Source organism: Rhinolophus ferrumequinum, chromosome 25 (genome assembly GCF_004115265.2).
Source record: "Rhinolophus ferrumequinum isolate MPI-CBG mRhiFer1 chromosome 25, mRhiFer1_v1.p, whole genome shotgun sequence".
Classification (NCBI taxonomy): domain Eukaryota; kingdom Metazoa; phylum Chordata; class Mammalia; order Chiroptera; family Rhinolophidae; genus Rhinolophus; species Rhinolophus ferrumequinum.
The window spans coordinates 24220400-24234120 of record NC_046308.1 but is presented as its reverse complement, the minus strand read 5'-3'; the positions used below and the strand labels follow the sequence as shown (position 1 = coordinate 24234120).

The 13721-nt window shown below is 61.8% G+C and overlaps 2 protein-coding genes across 4 annotated transcripts; both read right to left on the bottom strand.

The window, feature by feature from the left end:
- Positions 1–2029: 2029 nt before the first annotated feature.
- On the bottom strand, positions 2030–3323 carry GP1BB (glycoprotein Ib platelet subunit beta). Its single transcript, XM_033097889.1, has 2 exons — positions 3184–3323; positions 2030–2909 (listed from the first exon to the last, which is right to left on the bottom strand). The coding sequence occupies exons 1-2, from the start codon at positions 3191–3193 to the stop codon at positions 2305–2307; spliced, it is 615 nt and encodes a 204-aa protein (XP_032953780.1). The 5' UTR covers positions 3194–3323; the 3' UTR covers positions 2030–2304.
- Positions 3324–3445: 122 nt separating this feature from the next.
- Positions 3446–12247, bottom strand: SEPTIN5 (septin 5). Of its 3 annotated transcripts, none has more exons than XM_033097888.1 (12): positions 12107–12247; positions 11947–11957; positions 7272–7368; positions 7080–7166; positions 6706–6829; positions 6463–6597; positions 6205–6322; positions 5970–6071; positions 5120–5216; positions 4898–5033; positions 4551–4653; positions 3446–4443 (listed from the first exon to the last, which is right to left on the bottom strand). In XM_033097888.1, the coding sequence occupies exons 1-12, from the start codon at positions 12147–12149 to the stop codon at positions 4387–4389; spliced, it is 1110 nt and encodes a 369-aa protein (XP_032953779.1). In that variant the 5' UTR covers positions 12150–12247; the 3' UTR covers positions 3446–4386. The 3 variants fall into 3 exon arrangements, with proteins under 3 accessions (XP_032953779.1, XP_032953778.1, XP_032953776.1); XM_033097887.1 differs by having other exon boundaries at positions 11947–11960; positions 12107–12234; XM_033097885.1 differs by lacking the exons at positions 11947–11957; positions 12107–12247 and adding an exon at positions 8022–8590.
- Between the last annotated feature and the right edge of the window lie 1474 nt (positions 12248–13721).

The window sequence follows — 13721 nt, the reverse complement described above, 5'->3', positions numbered from 1 at the left end:
AGGTAAGTTCTTTCTTAGTTCTGACCATACTGTCATGTGAGCCACTTTCCTCCATCCTGTCCCTCAGGGCCCCAATACTCACCCTCTCATCTGGGCACTGGCCCAGGAGCCCTCAACCCTGTGGGCAGTGAGCAGTGGAGCTGGGCTCCTGCTGACTACTCCCAACAGCCCCTGTTGGGGTTTTGTCCTCACGGCAGGGTCCTGTTGAGTTGGCAGGCCCATTGCTCAACACCAGTCCGAAAGGACTCACTGGCTCCAGCCCAGGAGGCCTCCTCCTTCTGGCTGGGTCACCTAGGACCCCTGGGCCACTTTTTCCTGGGCCCTACATTTGTCCCCCCCCCCCCCCAGAGCTTCAGTGAGGAGGAGAAAAGGAGTCCCAGGAGCCTGGTCTCAGCCACAGAGGAAGCTCGGCTCAGCAGGAGACCCCTCTGTGGGATCTAGTTTCCTCCTCTGGAAAGTAGCGGGAACACCCCCAGCCTACAACACATTGGGAATGAGTTTAGGGAGTTGCCCGTGTAACTTGCTGTGACAACAACTATCACCTCTGACCCCACCAGGGGCTTTAAGGGTGCTGGGCCACCCCTGGGGAGGGAAGGGTGGCAGTTCATTTGTACAAAGGGGCCATCGTCTCCGATGTGATGATAAGGCTGTAGGGATGGCCGGATGCCCCACACCTGCCCACAAAGGTGGGGGTGGCTCCGGCCTCACGTCCTACCGGCAGCCCCGAGATAGCATCAGCCCAACCGGAGGGCCATCCGTCTTGTCCAACAAAGGCCAGGACAAAGACCATGTCAGCAGCAGCCTCCCCGACCTGGTCAATGGGGGCCGGGGCCTTCCTGTGCCAGGCAGCCAAGGCCCAGGCCTCAGGCTCCGTCGGGTGCCTGTTTGGAGCACATGGAAAGCAGCCTTCATTGTTCACAGGGCCAGCTAGGTGGAGGCCACACCTGGGGCGGGAGCGGGACCCCAGTAGTGAGGAAGTGTCAGCCCCTCATTCGGTCCCCGGGCCCCCTGTTAGCAGCCTGTGTTGCACTGGGGCACCCACAGAGGAGTCCCTGGCCTGGGTTGACAACCTGGGTTCTGGGTTGACTCAAGACACTGAGAAGGCCCTGGCTGGTCTGCATAGTCAGAGGCGCCCTCCCACAGAAAGTGGTGGCAAGAGGAAGACCTGATTCCAGAGATTCTGCAACCCCTTGGTGGCCACTCACCCCTGCAGGGACCTTCCATGGACCCCACCTCTCATGGCTTGGGCCCCCACCCACCTGCCCTCCAGAGCTTCTGACTAGATGCCCAGGGAGCTCCAGGTAGGCCACAGACCATCCTCACTGTCCTCAATCCATCCCATACGACATGGTCACTGCCATCGGGGAAGCCTCACTCCTGGAGCTGTCCTCAGAGCCACCTCATGGCCCCTCGCTGACCCCCAGAAACTGCCACTCAGAGCATACTCTCTCACACAATACTGTCCTGTAGTGTCCTCACTGTCCCATGTTCACTGTCCCTTGTCTTTGTTTCTCCCAGTGTCCTTGCTGTCCCCAGTATCCTGTGTCCCGTGGCCTCACTATCCCGTGTTTTCGCTGCCCCACAATATCCTCAATGTCCCGTGTTCACTCCCCAGTGTCCTCGCTGTCCCCAGTGTCCTCACTCCCCACTGTGTCCTTGCTGTCCCGTGTTCTTGCTGTTCACACACTATCCTCACTGTCCAGTCTTCACTCTCCCCAGAATCCTCGCTGTCCAAAGTGTCCTCTGTCTCCCCATAGAGTCCTCACTGTCCCCAGTGTCCTTACTCTCCCCTGTCCCTCACTAGCATATAGTGTGTCACTGTTGTTTGGATTTTTCTCTGCTTTCCTACTTGAACTTCTGTGAAAGTCAGTGGCTAAGAAGAGTTTACTCACTGACCCCGTTTGTTTGGAGATTATTTGGGGTGCATGAAGATGTGATGATGTGTCCCCTTAAACGACCTCTCAGGATTTTTTCTGTGGTTTGGGGAAGAGGGTTCCCATGTGGAGGGTATAGAGACAGGTCAGATTGGGAGAAGGAGTTTATTCTTCGCTGCAGTTGGGGGGGCGCAGGGTCTGGGCTGAAGTTGGGTTCCTGGACCTGCCTAAGCATCCAGGGCGTGGGCTCGCTGCGCTAGGGGTGGGCGTGCAGCAGCCGGGCTCCCATGGACCGGGGCCTGCAGGGGGGGCGGGCCTGAGAGATGAGACCTGGGCAGAAAAGAGCGGGTGCAGTTTAGGGCAAAGATTCCTCAGGGCAGGGTCCTGTCGAGCTGGCAGGCCCGCGTCGCTCAACGCCAGTCCGCTCCTCTCAGGACTCACTGGCTCCGGCCAGTTCCGCCACCAACGGGGCGGTCAGCGACCAGCGGTGCGCGGCGCGGGCGCTGGCTCGCAGCCTCCGCAGGCGGCACAGCAGCAGGGCCAGCAGCAGTGCGTGCAGCAGCCCGAGGCCGAGCAGCACAAGCTGTGCCGCCAGCGCCCCCCAGCAGAGCGCGCCAGGCGCGCAGGCGGCGCGCAGCTCTTCCTCTGCCAGGTAGGACAGCACGCGGCCTCGAAGCGCGAGGGGCGCTGCGCAGCGCAGGTCGCGGTAGAGCGCGCGCTCCTGGCGGCCCGCCAGCCAGGCGCGCAGCGGCACCAGGCGGCAGTCACAGCGCCAGGGGTTGGCGCCTAGATGCGCGGCGCGCAGCGCGGGAAGCGCATCCAGCAGCCCCGGTGGCAACGCCGTCAGGTTGTTGCCCGTCAGCACCAGTTCGGTCGTGTCGGGTGGGAAGGCGGCAGGCAGCGAGGCCCACGTCAGACCGCGGCGCCCGCAATCCACTCGCGTCCCGGCGCAGCGACACGGCGCGGGGCAGCCCGCGGCCGGGCGGCTCAGCGGCGCGAGCAGCAGGAGCAACAGGCTCAGCGCCCCGCGCGGCCCTGAAAGGGAAGCGCCCTGGTGAGCCGGGCGACCTGCAGGGAACCTGGGTGGGGGTCCCTCAGCACCCGGAGTGCCGAGCCTGGCTCCAGTCCTGCAGGCCAGCGCCCCCCCGCCCCATTGTATGCAAACCTCGTCACCCCGACCACCTCGCCATACTGGCTTCAAGTCCCCTCTAAGTCTGACCTAAATCTCTTCCTACTGCAGCCAAAACGACGGGAGCGCCTCCCAGCCCAACTGTCCAGGGAGCGGGGCTTGGCCTGCCACCAGACTCACCGAAGCCCATGGCGAGAGAATGGCGACCCGGCTTGCTCTGGAGAGGGAGGCGTTTGCCAGAGAACTAGGCGATAAGGCCTCCGCTCTTGCCAGGCTGCGGCATTCCGGGTGCACCCACCACAGAGCAGCCGCCCCTCCAGAAATAACCCCAAGGTTGTCGGGACAGGCGCTGCGGCCACAGATAGAGCGCTATCACCAAGGCCCGCGATGCCCGCATTTCCGCCCCCACTCACTCTGCAAGGAGCAGTTGGACACCCGCTGCGACGTTTACCAACATTGTTCTGTCACCAGGACAGGACTCGGCATTCAAAACTGAACAAAACTGGAGAATGGGTCTTGGGGAAAGGTTCATGCCGGTGGAGGAGGGGGGGGCAAGGGCTGGGGAACCCAGGGTAACAGTGCTGCTGGGAAGAAGGGACCTCCATCGAGGTGGGGAACGCAGACTAGGCATGGGGGTTGCCAGGGATGGCCCACCACCCACTGCTTTTGGAGCCCTAGCAGGCCACAGCCATGGGGGCGGGGCATAGGTTATCACAGGCATCCCAGCCCCAGCCACCCTTCCCTGCAGCCAGCTGGCTTCCTTCGGTCTGGAGCGATCCTAAGTGCTTCTGCAAACCTAGCTCCCCGCTGAGCTACACTGGGTGAGGAGGGAAGAGACGATCTGGCCCACATTCACACAAAGTGAGGTCTCAGCATATGCTGGGCTCCAGGGGGAGCAGGGGAGCAGGGTTCCTAAATCCTCGTTGTGGCAGTGGGGTGGGGGAATAGGTCCGAGATCGGGGGATCTGCTCCCTATTCTGCCTTGGTTTACCCGCCTGCCTGAGTAGGGCCTGGAATCTGAGGGCTGTGACCTGGAAGGGGAGAGATCTCAAAAGTCAAGCCCAACCTAACTCCTGTGACCCCCAAGACCATAGGGGGCCTGTTGTGGGGGCTGTTGCCCAGGCCCCATGAAAGCAGATACAAATGAGGGGAGGGGCTGATGCTGAGAATAAATTAGGGTTGGTTGGGGGCTGTGACCCCCAGTCTCTAGGTCAGGATGGGAAACGTCCGGGTTTAGGCCACTCTGGGATTGGGGTTGTGTCCAGGCCTGTTGGAGATCCAGATGAATCCAGGGTCGAGTCCAGGCTGGTCGAGGTGCAGGGGTGGGAAGGGCCAGCCTGGAAACTGGCAGTAAATCCACGGCAGTGTGGGGCTGGGGTGGGATCACTGGTCCTGCATTTGCTGCTTCATCTTCTGCAGCATCTCCTGCATGCGCCTCAGCTGGGGGTTGGGAGCAGGAACAATGGAGAGTGGGTGAGAAATTAGATGAGGGCCTGGCCCAGTTCCCGCTGCTCCAGCCCCTGCTCCTCCCCCACCGCCTCACCAACCTCCTCATCCTTCATCCTGATGAGCTTCTCCGTCTCAGCATCGGGGGTGGGCAGTGGCAGGATGGGGATGGGGCTCTCCATGCGACTGTCCTGGGTCAGTTTGCTGCAGGGTGGACAAAAGGGACAGTGCTACTGGGAGGTTCAGCTGACTCTGCCACTACCAAGGCTGCTCTCCTGAGCTCCCACATTTCTGGGCTGGCTCTGGGGACACAAGGTGCTGGAAAGCCAATTTGGGGGCTGGGGCAAGGTTCAAGCCTAGGTGGGCAGCCAGGACCAAGCTAGGTCCTGGAAACACGGTTGGGGCCACGAGGTGCAGGTCCAGGTTTGGAGTGGGCGGCGTGGCTCACCTGGTCATCTGCTGGATGCAGTGTGCACGGTAATTCTCATAGTGCACGTCGCACGTCACGTCCTTGAGGTCATGCATGTGTGTGCGGATGAGCATGTTGCGTAGCTTCACGAAGTCGCAGTGCGCCTGGTTCTCCACTGTGGGGAAGGAGCAGGCAGTGGGTGGGGTGCTGGCCCAGTGAAGTCTTCCCTCCACCCCCCACACATGCACCGCCTGGACTTACCCTCCACAATGCCCCAGGGGTACAGTCGCCCCCGGACCCGCTGTCCCTTGGCCTCCACCACCGTGTTGCTGCCGATAACCGCAAAGGGCGCACTCTCCTGGGGACGGGCAGGTGCAAGGGCTCACGCCCAGTTAGTATGGGTTTGGGGTTCGTGGTTGGAGAGGGGCGTGGGCACTCAGTGCCCGGTCAGCCCCTCTAGCATCACCATCAACAACCTCTTCCCAAAGGGATCCTGGCATCACCCCGCCCACCCTCCACCCCTCCACCCCCAGCTTTGGCCTCTCTGCTGCCAGCTGAGGCCAGAGCTGGTGCAATTTACACCCTAGGGCCTCTGACTGGCTGAGCCCAGGCCTCTTAGTGCTGCCCCTGCTGACTTTGGTTGGGGCCAAGGGACTGCCTGACCCTGCTCCTGGCCTGGTGGCCACCTGTTCCCTGGCTTGGATTTGGTCATAACTACTCTAGCTGCTGGGGCACCCAAAGTCACACTCAGCCTCTGGAGCACAGAATTCTGGGAGCCAAGGCATGCACAGCCCTGTGGCGATTGGCTGGGCCTTTCTGCTGGTGACCCATAAGGAGACTAAGGAGCAGGGTCAGGGTGGGGGCCTGGCCAGCAGCTGTGGCTTTGGGTCCTGGCAAGTGCTCCAGGACTCACTAACCACGTGGGGCCCAAATCCACAAGCCAGGCAGAGACATGGGAAACCCTAGCCCTCTCTTGCTAGGTAAAAGGTCTCTACTGCCCAGACTGAAGACCCCTACCCCCACCAGGTTGGACCTGGGCTCTCAGCCATTCTCTGGGCCCCAAGTGAACTGGCCTCCAGTTCCCTCCCTGCCCACGGGGCTGCATGCCTACCTTCAGTTCCCGATCCTGCTGCTTGAAGTCCTCGTCCTCGTCTGAGTCACACTCGGGGAACTGATACACATGGATCCCGAACTTGTCAATCTCCTCCCGGATCTGTGGTGGGGCAGGGCTATCAGATTCAGGGCTGGCTAGGTCCCTTGGGCCAGATGTGGTGGCACCTGGGATCAGCACACCTGGTGCTCTCAGCCCAAGTCCTGGGCCAGGCCCCACTGCAACACAGGCTCACCCGCTCCTTCAGCTTCCGGATCTCGCCAGGGACCAGACAGTCAGCTTTGGCAATGAGGGGCACGATATTGACCTTCTCATGCAGAGCCTTCATGAAACCCACGTCCACTGGTCGCAACCTGCAGGGGGCAGCCAGGGTGGTGAAGGGCTGGTGGGGGTGATGGTGGGGTAGGGAGAGGGTCAGGGAGGGGATGGCTATGGGGTTATGAGTGGGGCTTTACAGAGGTGGGTGGCCCCTGGTCCCAGGACAGTCACGCACCCATGGCCAAACGGAGAGATGAAGTACAGGCAGCAATGCACCCGGTTGTCTTGGATGTTCTTGCGGTTGAGACCACTCTCATCACGGAAATACTGCTCAAACTGCTGGTCCACATAGTCGGTGATGGGCTTCCAGCTGTGGGCAGTGGGCACATGAGGCCAGGCTGTGAAGGTGGCCCGCCAGCCCCGGGGAAAGCCTGGGTCAGCCTGGGGAGGGACCATTTCTCAGCCAGGTCTTCCTCACCACTCAGAGTTGTTGACGGCGTCCCCGAAGCCCGGAGTGTCCACAATGGTGAGCTTCAACTTGACGCCCTTCTCCTCGATGTCCACTGTGTGCTTCAGAATCTCTACCGTCTGGCTGATGCGCTCTTCAGGAAAGGGGACATGGCTTGGAGGGGCCTCTCTGACCCTCACCCTCCACCCCCACCTTGGGCAGCCAGAACCCTGCTCTCATCCATCCTAGTGTTTTGGCCACAAGGCCTGACTGTGGTCTGGGCCACTGCTCCTGATCCCTGAACAGGAGACCCATGCTGTCAGGAGAGAGGAGTGGGGCTGGACCTGGAAAGGCACCCTTTGAAGGGTGTGAACCAGTGCCAGGACAGTGACAGGTCCACTCACCCTCAGCACTGAGCAGCTTCCGGTCCTTGTACAGGTCGGTCAGGAAAAGGCTGTGGACCAGTGTGGACTTCCCCAAGCCTGACTCACCTGACCACAGGTAAAGTGAAGGAGTTGGGTTAGATCCAAGGCCCCCACAACAGCCTGTCCAACCAGTGGCCCCAGTCACCCCACCTGGGAGTCTGGCCCACTCACCTGCCACCATGAGTGTGAAATCGAAGCCCTTCTTCACTGACTTCCGATGCACCTGGTTGGGCAGCGTGGCAAAGCCCACGTACTGCTTGTCAATATCCTGGGGGCAGGGGTGTGGAAAGTCAGGGGGTACACTGGGGCTCCTTGGCAGCCACATGCCCTGTTCCCTACCAAGCTCAGGCAAGGCGGCAGCAGAGGACCAAGTTCCCAGAGTGGGGTGTTCCAATAGAAGAAAGGGGGTGAGGCCCTGTGGGCAAAGGCCTGGAGGTGGGAAGGCAGGTTGGGGGGTGGCTGATGAAGGCACCCTTGTTTCAGCTTCAGCGAGGGGTTTTGCAGGGACCCAAGACTGTGGTGTGTATGTATGTGCGTGTGTGTGTGTATAGGGGGAGATGTCAGGCCACAGCAGACACAGTGTCCTCGCTGGAGAACACCAAAACCGAGCCTCTTCAAACTCTCTCCACCCTTCATAGGGGGGAGAAGCCCAGGGCTCAATACTCACCCCTCCCTGAGTGTACCAGGGGGTGGGAGGCCCCATGTGGCTCCCTTCCAGCCGCGGGGGTGGCTGGCTGCTGCAATGGTGGAGCAGGGGCTATTTATAGACAGCAGCGCTGAGCCTCCCCCTCTGGCGGCTCCGGCGCCCACCCCCTGTGGACCCTTGCCCTGCCAGCCCCTGTCACATCCCAGAGCCCTGGGGCCTGGCCCCAGCGGGCGCACACACACTGACCCACATTCTACTCCCTTCTCCACACACACCTTGAGACGCCTCTGGGCCTGCGTCCGCGGTGACAACAGCTGCTCCACCAGGCGGTCCTGGGGTGCTGCCAGAGAGTCCATCGCAGCGACCCCCCAGACCCTGCCGGAGCCTTGGGACCCCAGACCGGGTCAGGCCGATACGGGCCCGGCGTTCTCCAGGGACTTAGGCGCGGTACTGCCTGGAAGTCCTGTTTTCGCTCCCGTTTTAGGGACACGGGAACTGAGGCCGGGAGAAGGGACGTGGCCCACCCGGGGTGCCGCTGACCCTGGAGGCCGCGCGAGCCATCCCCATTGCCTCTGCGGACCCGCCCTGAGCCGCGCGGCGTCGCAGCCACAGCCGGCCCTGCTCAGCACGAGAACCAGAGGCGGGGCTCCGCGCAGAGACCGCCCCGCCCGCGCTGTCGCCGGGAAACGGTCGCCTGGAAATTGGGCCGCGGGCGGAGCCACCGGAAAGCTGCCGTGAAGGGCAGGGCCGACCGAGTACAGGCGCAGGGATAACGCGGCGCAGCGAGTACGGGGAGCTCAGCTGCCGGACCTGCGGCCTCAATCCAGGCGTCGGACAACTGAGGTGGAGAAGGGGGAGAGGAGGCCGGGTCCCACCCGTGGACTCGAGTGGTGGGGATAGGGGTGGGGGTCCGCTGCGTCTGTGGCGGCTGCATCCCGCCCCCCCATAGCTGCGGCGTGGCTTCCGCCCGCTAGAGGGCGCCAGAGGCCGCTCCCGTGCCCCACGCGCACCCACGCGGGACCAGCCGGTGTACCCCGCTCGCCTCGCAGTCTCTGCAGGAAAACCGCCCGCAGTGTCTCGGCGCCCCACTACCTATGGACACACCCTTCCTGGCACTGCCTTCTCCCCTCTGCTTGGGGCTGATCTGCCCCCTGCCCCCCCCCCCCGTGTGTGTGTGTGTGTGTGTGTGTGTGTGTGTGTGTGTGTGTGTGTGTTTGTGTGTATGCTTGGGGGATTCTTAACCAGCGTGGTCCCCAAGACATGTAGGGGAACCTAGTGATGATAGGGCCCACCTCCCCAGCCTGGACCTGCCTCCATCCCACCCCAGGCCCAAGGAGGCTTGCAGCAGGAAGGGGACCAGAGCACTAGCCACCTACCCAGCTCTACCTCTGGAACTTTGGAAGCTGCAGTCAGCATGTCGCTCTACAAACCTGACTGCCACTCATGTGCTGCCACAGCTGTCCCTAGACAGCCCTTGCCAACAGCGATTTGGGTGTGTGGAATGGGCTCTCTCACCGCGGGCACTCCCTCTGAGCTGCTCTGCCTGGTCTGACCCACAGGACTGGGCATATGGGGACTGGAGAGCTCCAGTCAGCTCAGCCCTCACCCCCTGTGACCACCCCAAGGACCACAGTGGTCTTCTGAGCCACAAACCCTCATCTCCCCCTCCAGTACCCCAACAGAATCTGAACAAGCCAGTGCCAGCTGGGCAGGAAAGGAGGTCTAACAAAGCTGGGGTTGAAGAGAAGTGCCCCCTGGACTATGTGTGTCGCTAAGGACAGGCAGCACCCCCAGCTCTCCCCCACCCACCCCTGTTGGAGGAGCCTCTGTACCCTTGTCCAGGCTCGTGGTGCTATTGTGGGACCTGGAGGCCGCTGGCACCTGGGGAGGAGGGGTGGGCCCACAGCTGGGAACAGGAGAGCCTTTCATCTAAGAGGAGAGTGTGGAGAGCCGCGGGAAGCCACAGGGACCCCCAGCTCTCCCAGCCAGGGCCCCAGTCCTTGCTTTGAAAAAGCTTCCTCACTAGCCCCAGCCCTCTGCCATGCAGGAGGCCTCTGGGCTGAGTCCCACTCTACCTCCACCCATGGGACCACTTTGGACATGGCCCTCAGCACCACCCAGAAGGCTGACATCTCAGGTCCAGGGCATCCCCAGGAAGAAAGACCTAGGCCTGGGCCTCAGGCTGAGAGGGAGAGTTAGCACTCCACAGGTTGGTATCTAACGGAGTTTGTGGCTCCCAGACTGACTCAGTTTCCCCTTTGGTAAAGCACAGCTCAGGAGAGTGAGAGTCTTACTCCCAGCTCCCAACCCTTCTGTCCCATCACCTAACTGTGCCCAGACAGGGCCTGTGAACTCCCTTAGGGAGTCACCAGGAAGGGGCCCTGCCGCTCCTTTTCTCTGGTTCCAAAGCACAACAAATTTCCCTCAGGGCTTCCCGAGACCTAGACACAGCTGCGCCCACCTCCTCCCACAGCCTGAGACTCTCGAGGCATTTCCATTCTTAGAATCACCAGCGTCAGCTCTGGAAACTGCCACCACAGTCGAGAGAAGCCCCATCTCTGCCGGACACCGGGTGGGGGTTGGAGGAGGGGGCACATAGCCACCAGCACACTCCCCACTGCCTAAAATGCGGCAGGAGCACGGAGGGTCACCAGAGCTCCTCCACCGCATTTCACAGAGTGTGGACAGGCTATGTTCAGTAACACCAACATCGGTAACACTGAAGCCACACATGCTCCCCCAGGCCCATGGGATCCTGCCCCAAAACACCTGGTTCCCTGGCCCTGATCCCAGGGCTCCCCTTCTGCCTGCATGGTGCCCTCTCCCTCAGGTCCTAGGGGCAGAGTATGGGTGAGGCTGGCTCCTAGCTGACCTGGGGCGGGGGGCAGACACAGGCTTGAAGAGGCTCACACCTCGGCAGGACAGGTCCCTGGGTGGTGCTGAGCAGAACTGCCCAGCCCAATGACTCCAAGTGCCTGCAGGCCCAGGAGAAGCCATGGGGGCTGTTCTCCCAGGCCTCCCCTCTTTCTCTCCTTCAAACAATAGCCTGACAGCATGTGTCCCTGCATCTCAGGCATTGTCTGACCGCCCATGATGGGGAGGTAGTTCCCCGCCTGGGCTCCCTGGGGAGCTCCTCACTGGCAAGGTAAGGTTGACAGGGCCCTTCCCTACAAGACTTTGCGTCTCAGGGCGGGGCACATCCCTGCCAGGAGACTGGCACCAGACAGCCAGTGACTCCAGGCCCTCCCCCGACCTGCCGGGCTGCACCTGGCCCACCTGCCGCACCCTGGGCCAGGACTTCGGGGTTCCACCCAGCACCTACCCGGTGAACTCCGATCCCTGACCATGGCTGCTAAGGCCACACTGGTGCCAGAGTTGGGCCCTCCTTTTCTCCCCCAAACACGGCTGTTCTCAAGTCAGAGGCCCCAGCAGGGCTGCTCCAGAGCCACCAGCCCCCCCTGGTTACCCATCCTCACCCCAGTCTTGGGGTCTCCAGCTCTGTTTAACCCTGAATTCATCTGGGTTTCATAGTGGGTGCCCAGGCCAGCCTGCTGTTGGGTCCTGCATTCCTGGAGCGTGGGGACCAAGCCAGCCCCTTTGGGTGGCCACAAGCCTATTTGTACCCACTAGGATGGAAGACCGGTGCTGGGCTCAGGGATGACTCAGACCAGGCCCTGGAGGCTCCCAGTCTGGGGAGGAGGCCTGGCCACAGATCAGCCCATTCAAATTGGCGTGTGGGGTGAGGGGGCATAAGAGGCAGAGGAGTGAGGTGAGGTGGGCAGAGGCTCCCTTGAGGGGCTGCTCAGGGTCTCTATGCTGGTGGGTGAACACGGAGACCCCTCCCCTCGCCTGTGGCCTGTCATAACCAGTGGCCTCACTCAGGACCCTTAGCACATGGCCTAAGGCCAGGTCAGCATGGAGATGCTGGCGCTGGACCAGTGGGACGGGGCACCCCCTTCTTGGGAGGGGTGCATGCCCCTGCTGTGAGAGTCAGAGGCCAGGTCCCCGTGGCATGGCACCCACTCCTCTGGTTCACAGTCCCAAACATGGCAGAACTGCCCAGGCTGACAATCGGTTATCGCGACAGGGCAGGGTGACGGCGGGGTGATGGCTGGCGGGGGCGGGGTCCCGCCTGGAGGCCGGAGGCGTAGGTGCTACAATGGGTGACAGCCAGCGGGCTAAGAGGCGGAGCGCACGTACCTGCTTGTCCTCTGCTGGGTCAGGGTTGGGGTCCGGTCGGGGTCCGGGTCCAGGCGGGTCCGGGCCGGCGGGCAGGGGAGAGACGGAGAGACACGGTGAGAGGCGGGCGGGCGGCGGGGACAAAGGCGCGCGCGGGCGCGCGGGGAGGCGCCGGGCTCACCTGGAGTCGCCAGCTTGCTCTTGTACCGCAGGCCTGTGCTCATGGTGGCCGCCGGCGGGGGATGTGCGGCGGCGGGCGCGCGGGCGGGGCGCGGTGACGAGCGTTGAGGCCGAGGCCCGGCTGCGGGGTGACCGGCCCTCCGCGCGCCGCCGCCCGCCCCGCCCGCGCGCCCAACAGCCAATCGGCGCCCGCCGCGCCCACGCGCGACCCAGCGCGGCCCGCGGGGGCGGGGTCCTGGGCACCCCCCACCCGCCCGCGCAGCCCCTGGCCTCTGGGCTACGCCCTCCGCTCCATCCGGCCAGGGTGCGGTGCCCACTGCCCGACACACTGCCCCCCCTCCTGTGTCCCCCTGCCCAGGCCCAGACTCTGACTCCCTCCGCTCTAGCAGCCCCTGGTCCTGCCAGGCCCTCTGCCCATCCGCCGATGGTCCTTCTGTAAAGCGTTTCCCCTGGGGTCTCTCACAGCCCCTGCTCTGCAAACCCCTTCTGCTCTGCAGACCCACAGACAGACCACTACCACCCTGAGAATGGTGGGATCCAACAGCGAGGGGCACTGTGAAGGGAAGGCCAGGGCTTGCACCCCATTTACATGTGAGGAAGCTGAGGCCCCAGATCTACAATGAGTCCACGGAAGTCACGAACATGAGTGCTTCCCGACCTGTTTGTCACTATCACTCCTGGTATCCTCGTCCTGGACCTTCCAGGAGTGCCACCAACTGGCACATGTGGAGCCTTCGGTCCGTCAGAAAGGGACAGTTAGGCCTGTGGTCACCACCTACCCAGGTGAGGGCCCCTTGGAGGGAGATGGCCTGATGCATCGTCCATAGTTAGGAAACCCTTCTTCTCCAGCCCCTCATGTGCTCCTTGCTCCCTCCGCTGGACCCTGGGCTGGGGGTGATGGGGTTGTCCTGGGGCTCCTCCATCTCTAAAACACCAGCACTTAGCACACAGTTGTTTGCTTGCTTAGTGTAAGAGTCACCTAAGCAGTACCGTTGCTCTGCCAAATTCTGTGGTCAAAGCCCATCTCTCTACTCTTTCTGGATCCAGAAGCTCTGCCTGGTCCAGACCTGTGATGAGTGTGGGGACACTTCACTGCTCCAACCCCTCATCCAAAGCCTTGGGGTCAGGTGCATTTAGAATTCAGAATTCTTCGTATATATTGTATGTTATATGACAACTCTCTGGAACCTGGGACTGCACCTCGTAATCAAACACATTTAAGATTTTTGTCATGGAGCACAACTATTCACAGAAACTGGAATAAATAATGATCATAATAAATGTCTGCACATCAGTTCAGGTCTGGCTTTGCCGAGTTTTGAAGACCTTTAAGTTTCAGAGCTTTGGAGAATTTGGAATTGTGGATAAAGGAATGGGGCGGGAGGGGACACATAAAGTGCCAGGCACGACTTCTGAGCCTTCATCAGCCCTGAGGGACTTGGTGGAAACCCAGTCTCAGGGTCCTGGAGCCTTGCAAAATGGTTCAATCAGTCAGTGAAAAACAACACTAGGACATTTAGCATGGATTGACCCATGCAAGCCTGTGCTTGTGGGGACAAAGGAGGAGAAACAGGAACCTGTCCCTGATGAGGCAGACATGTCCCTGCAAAAGGTTC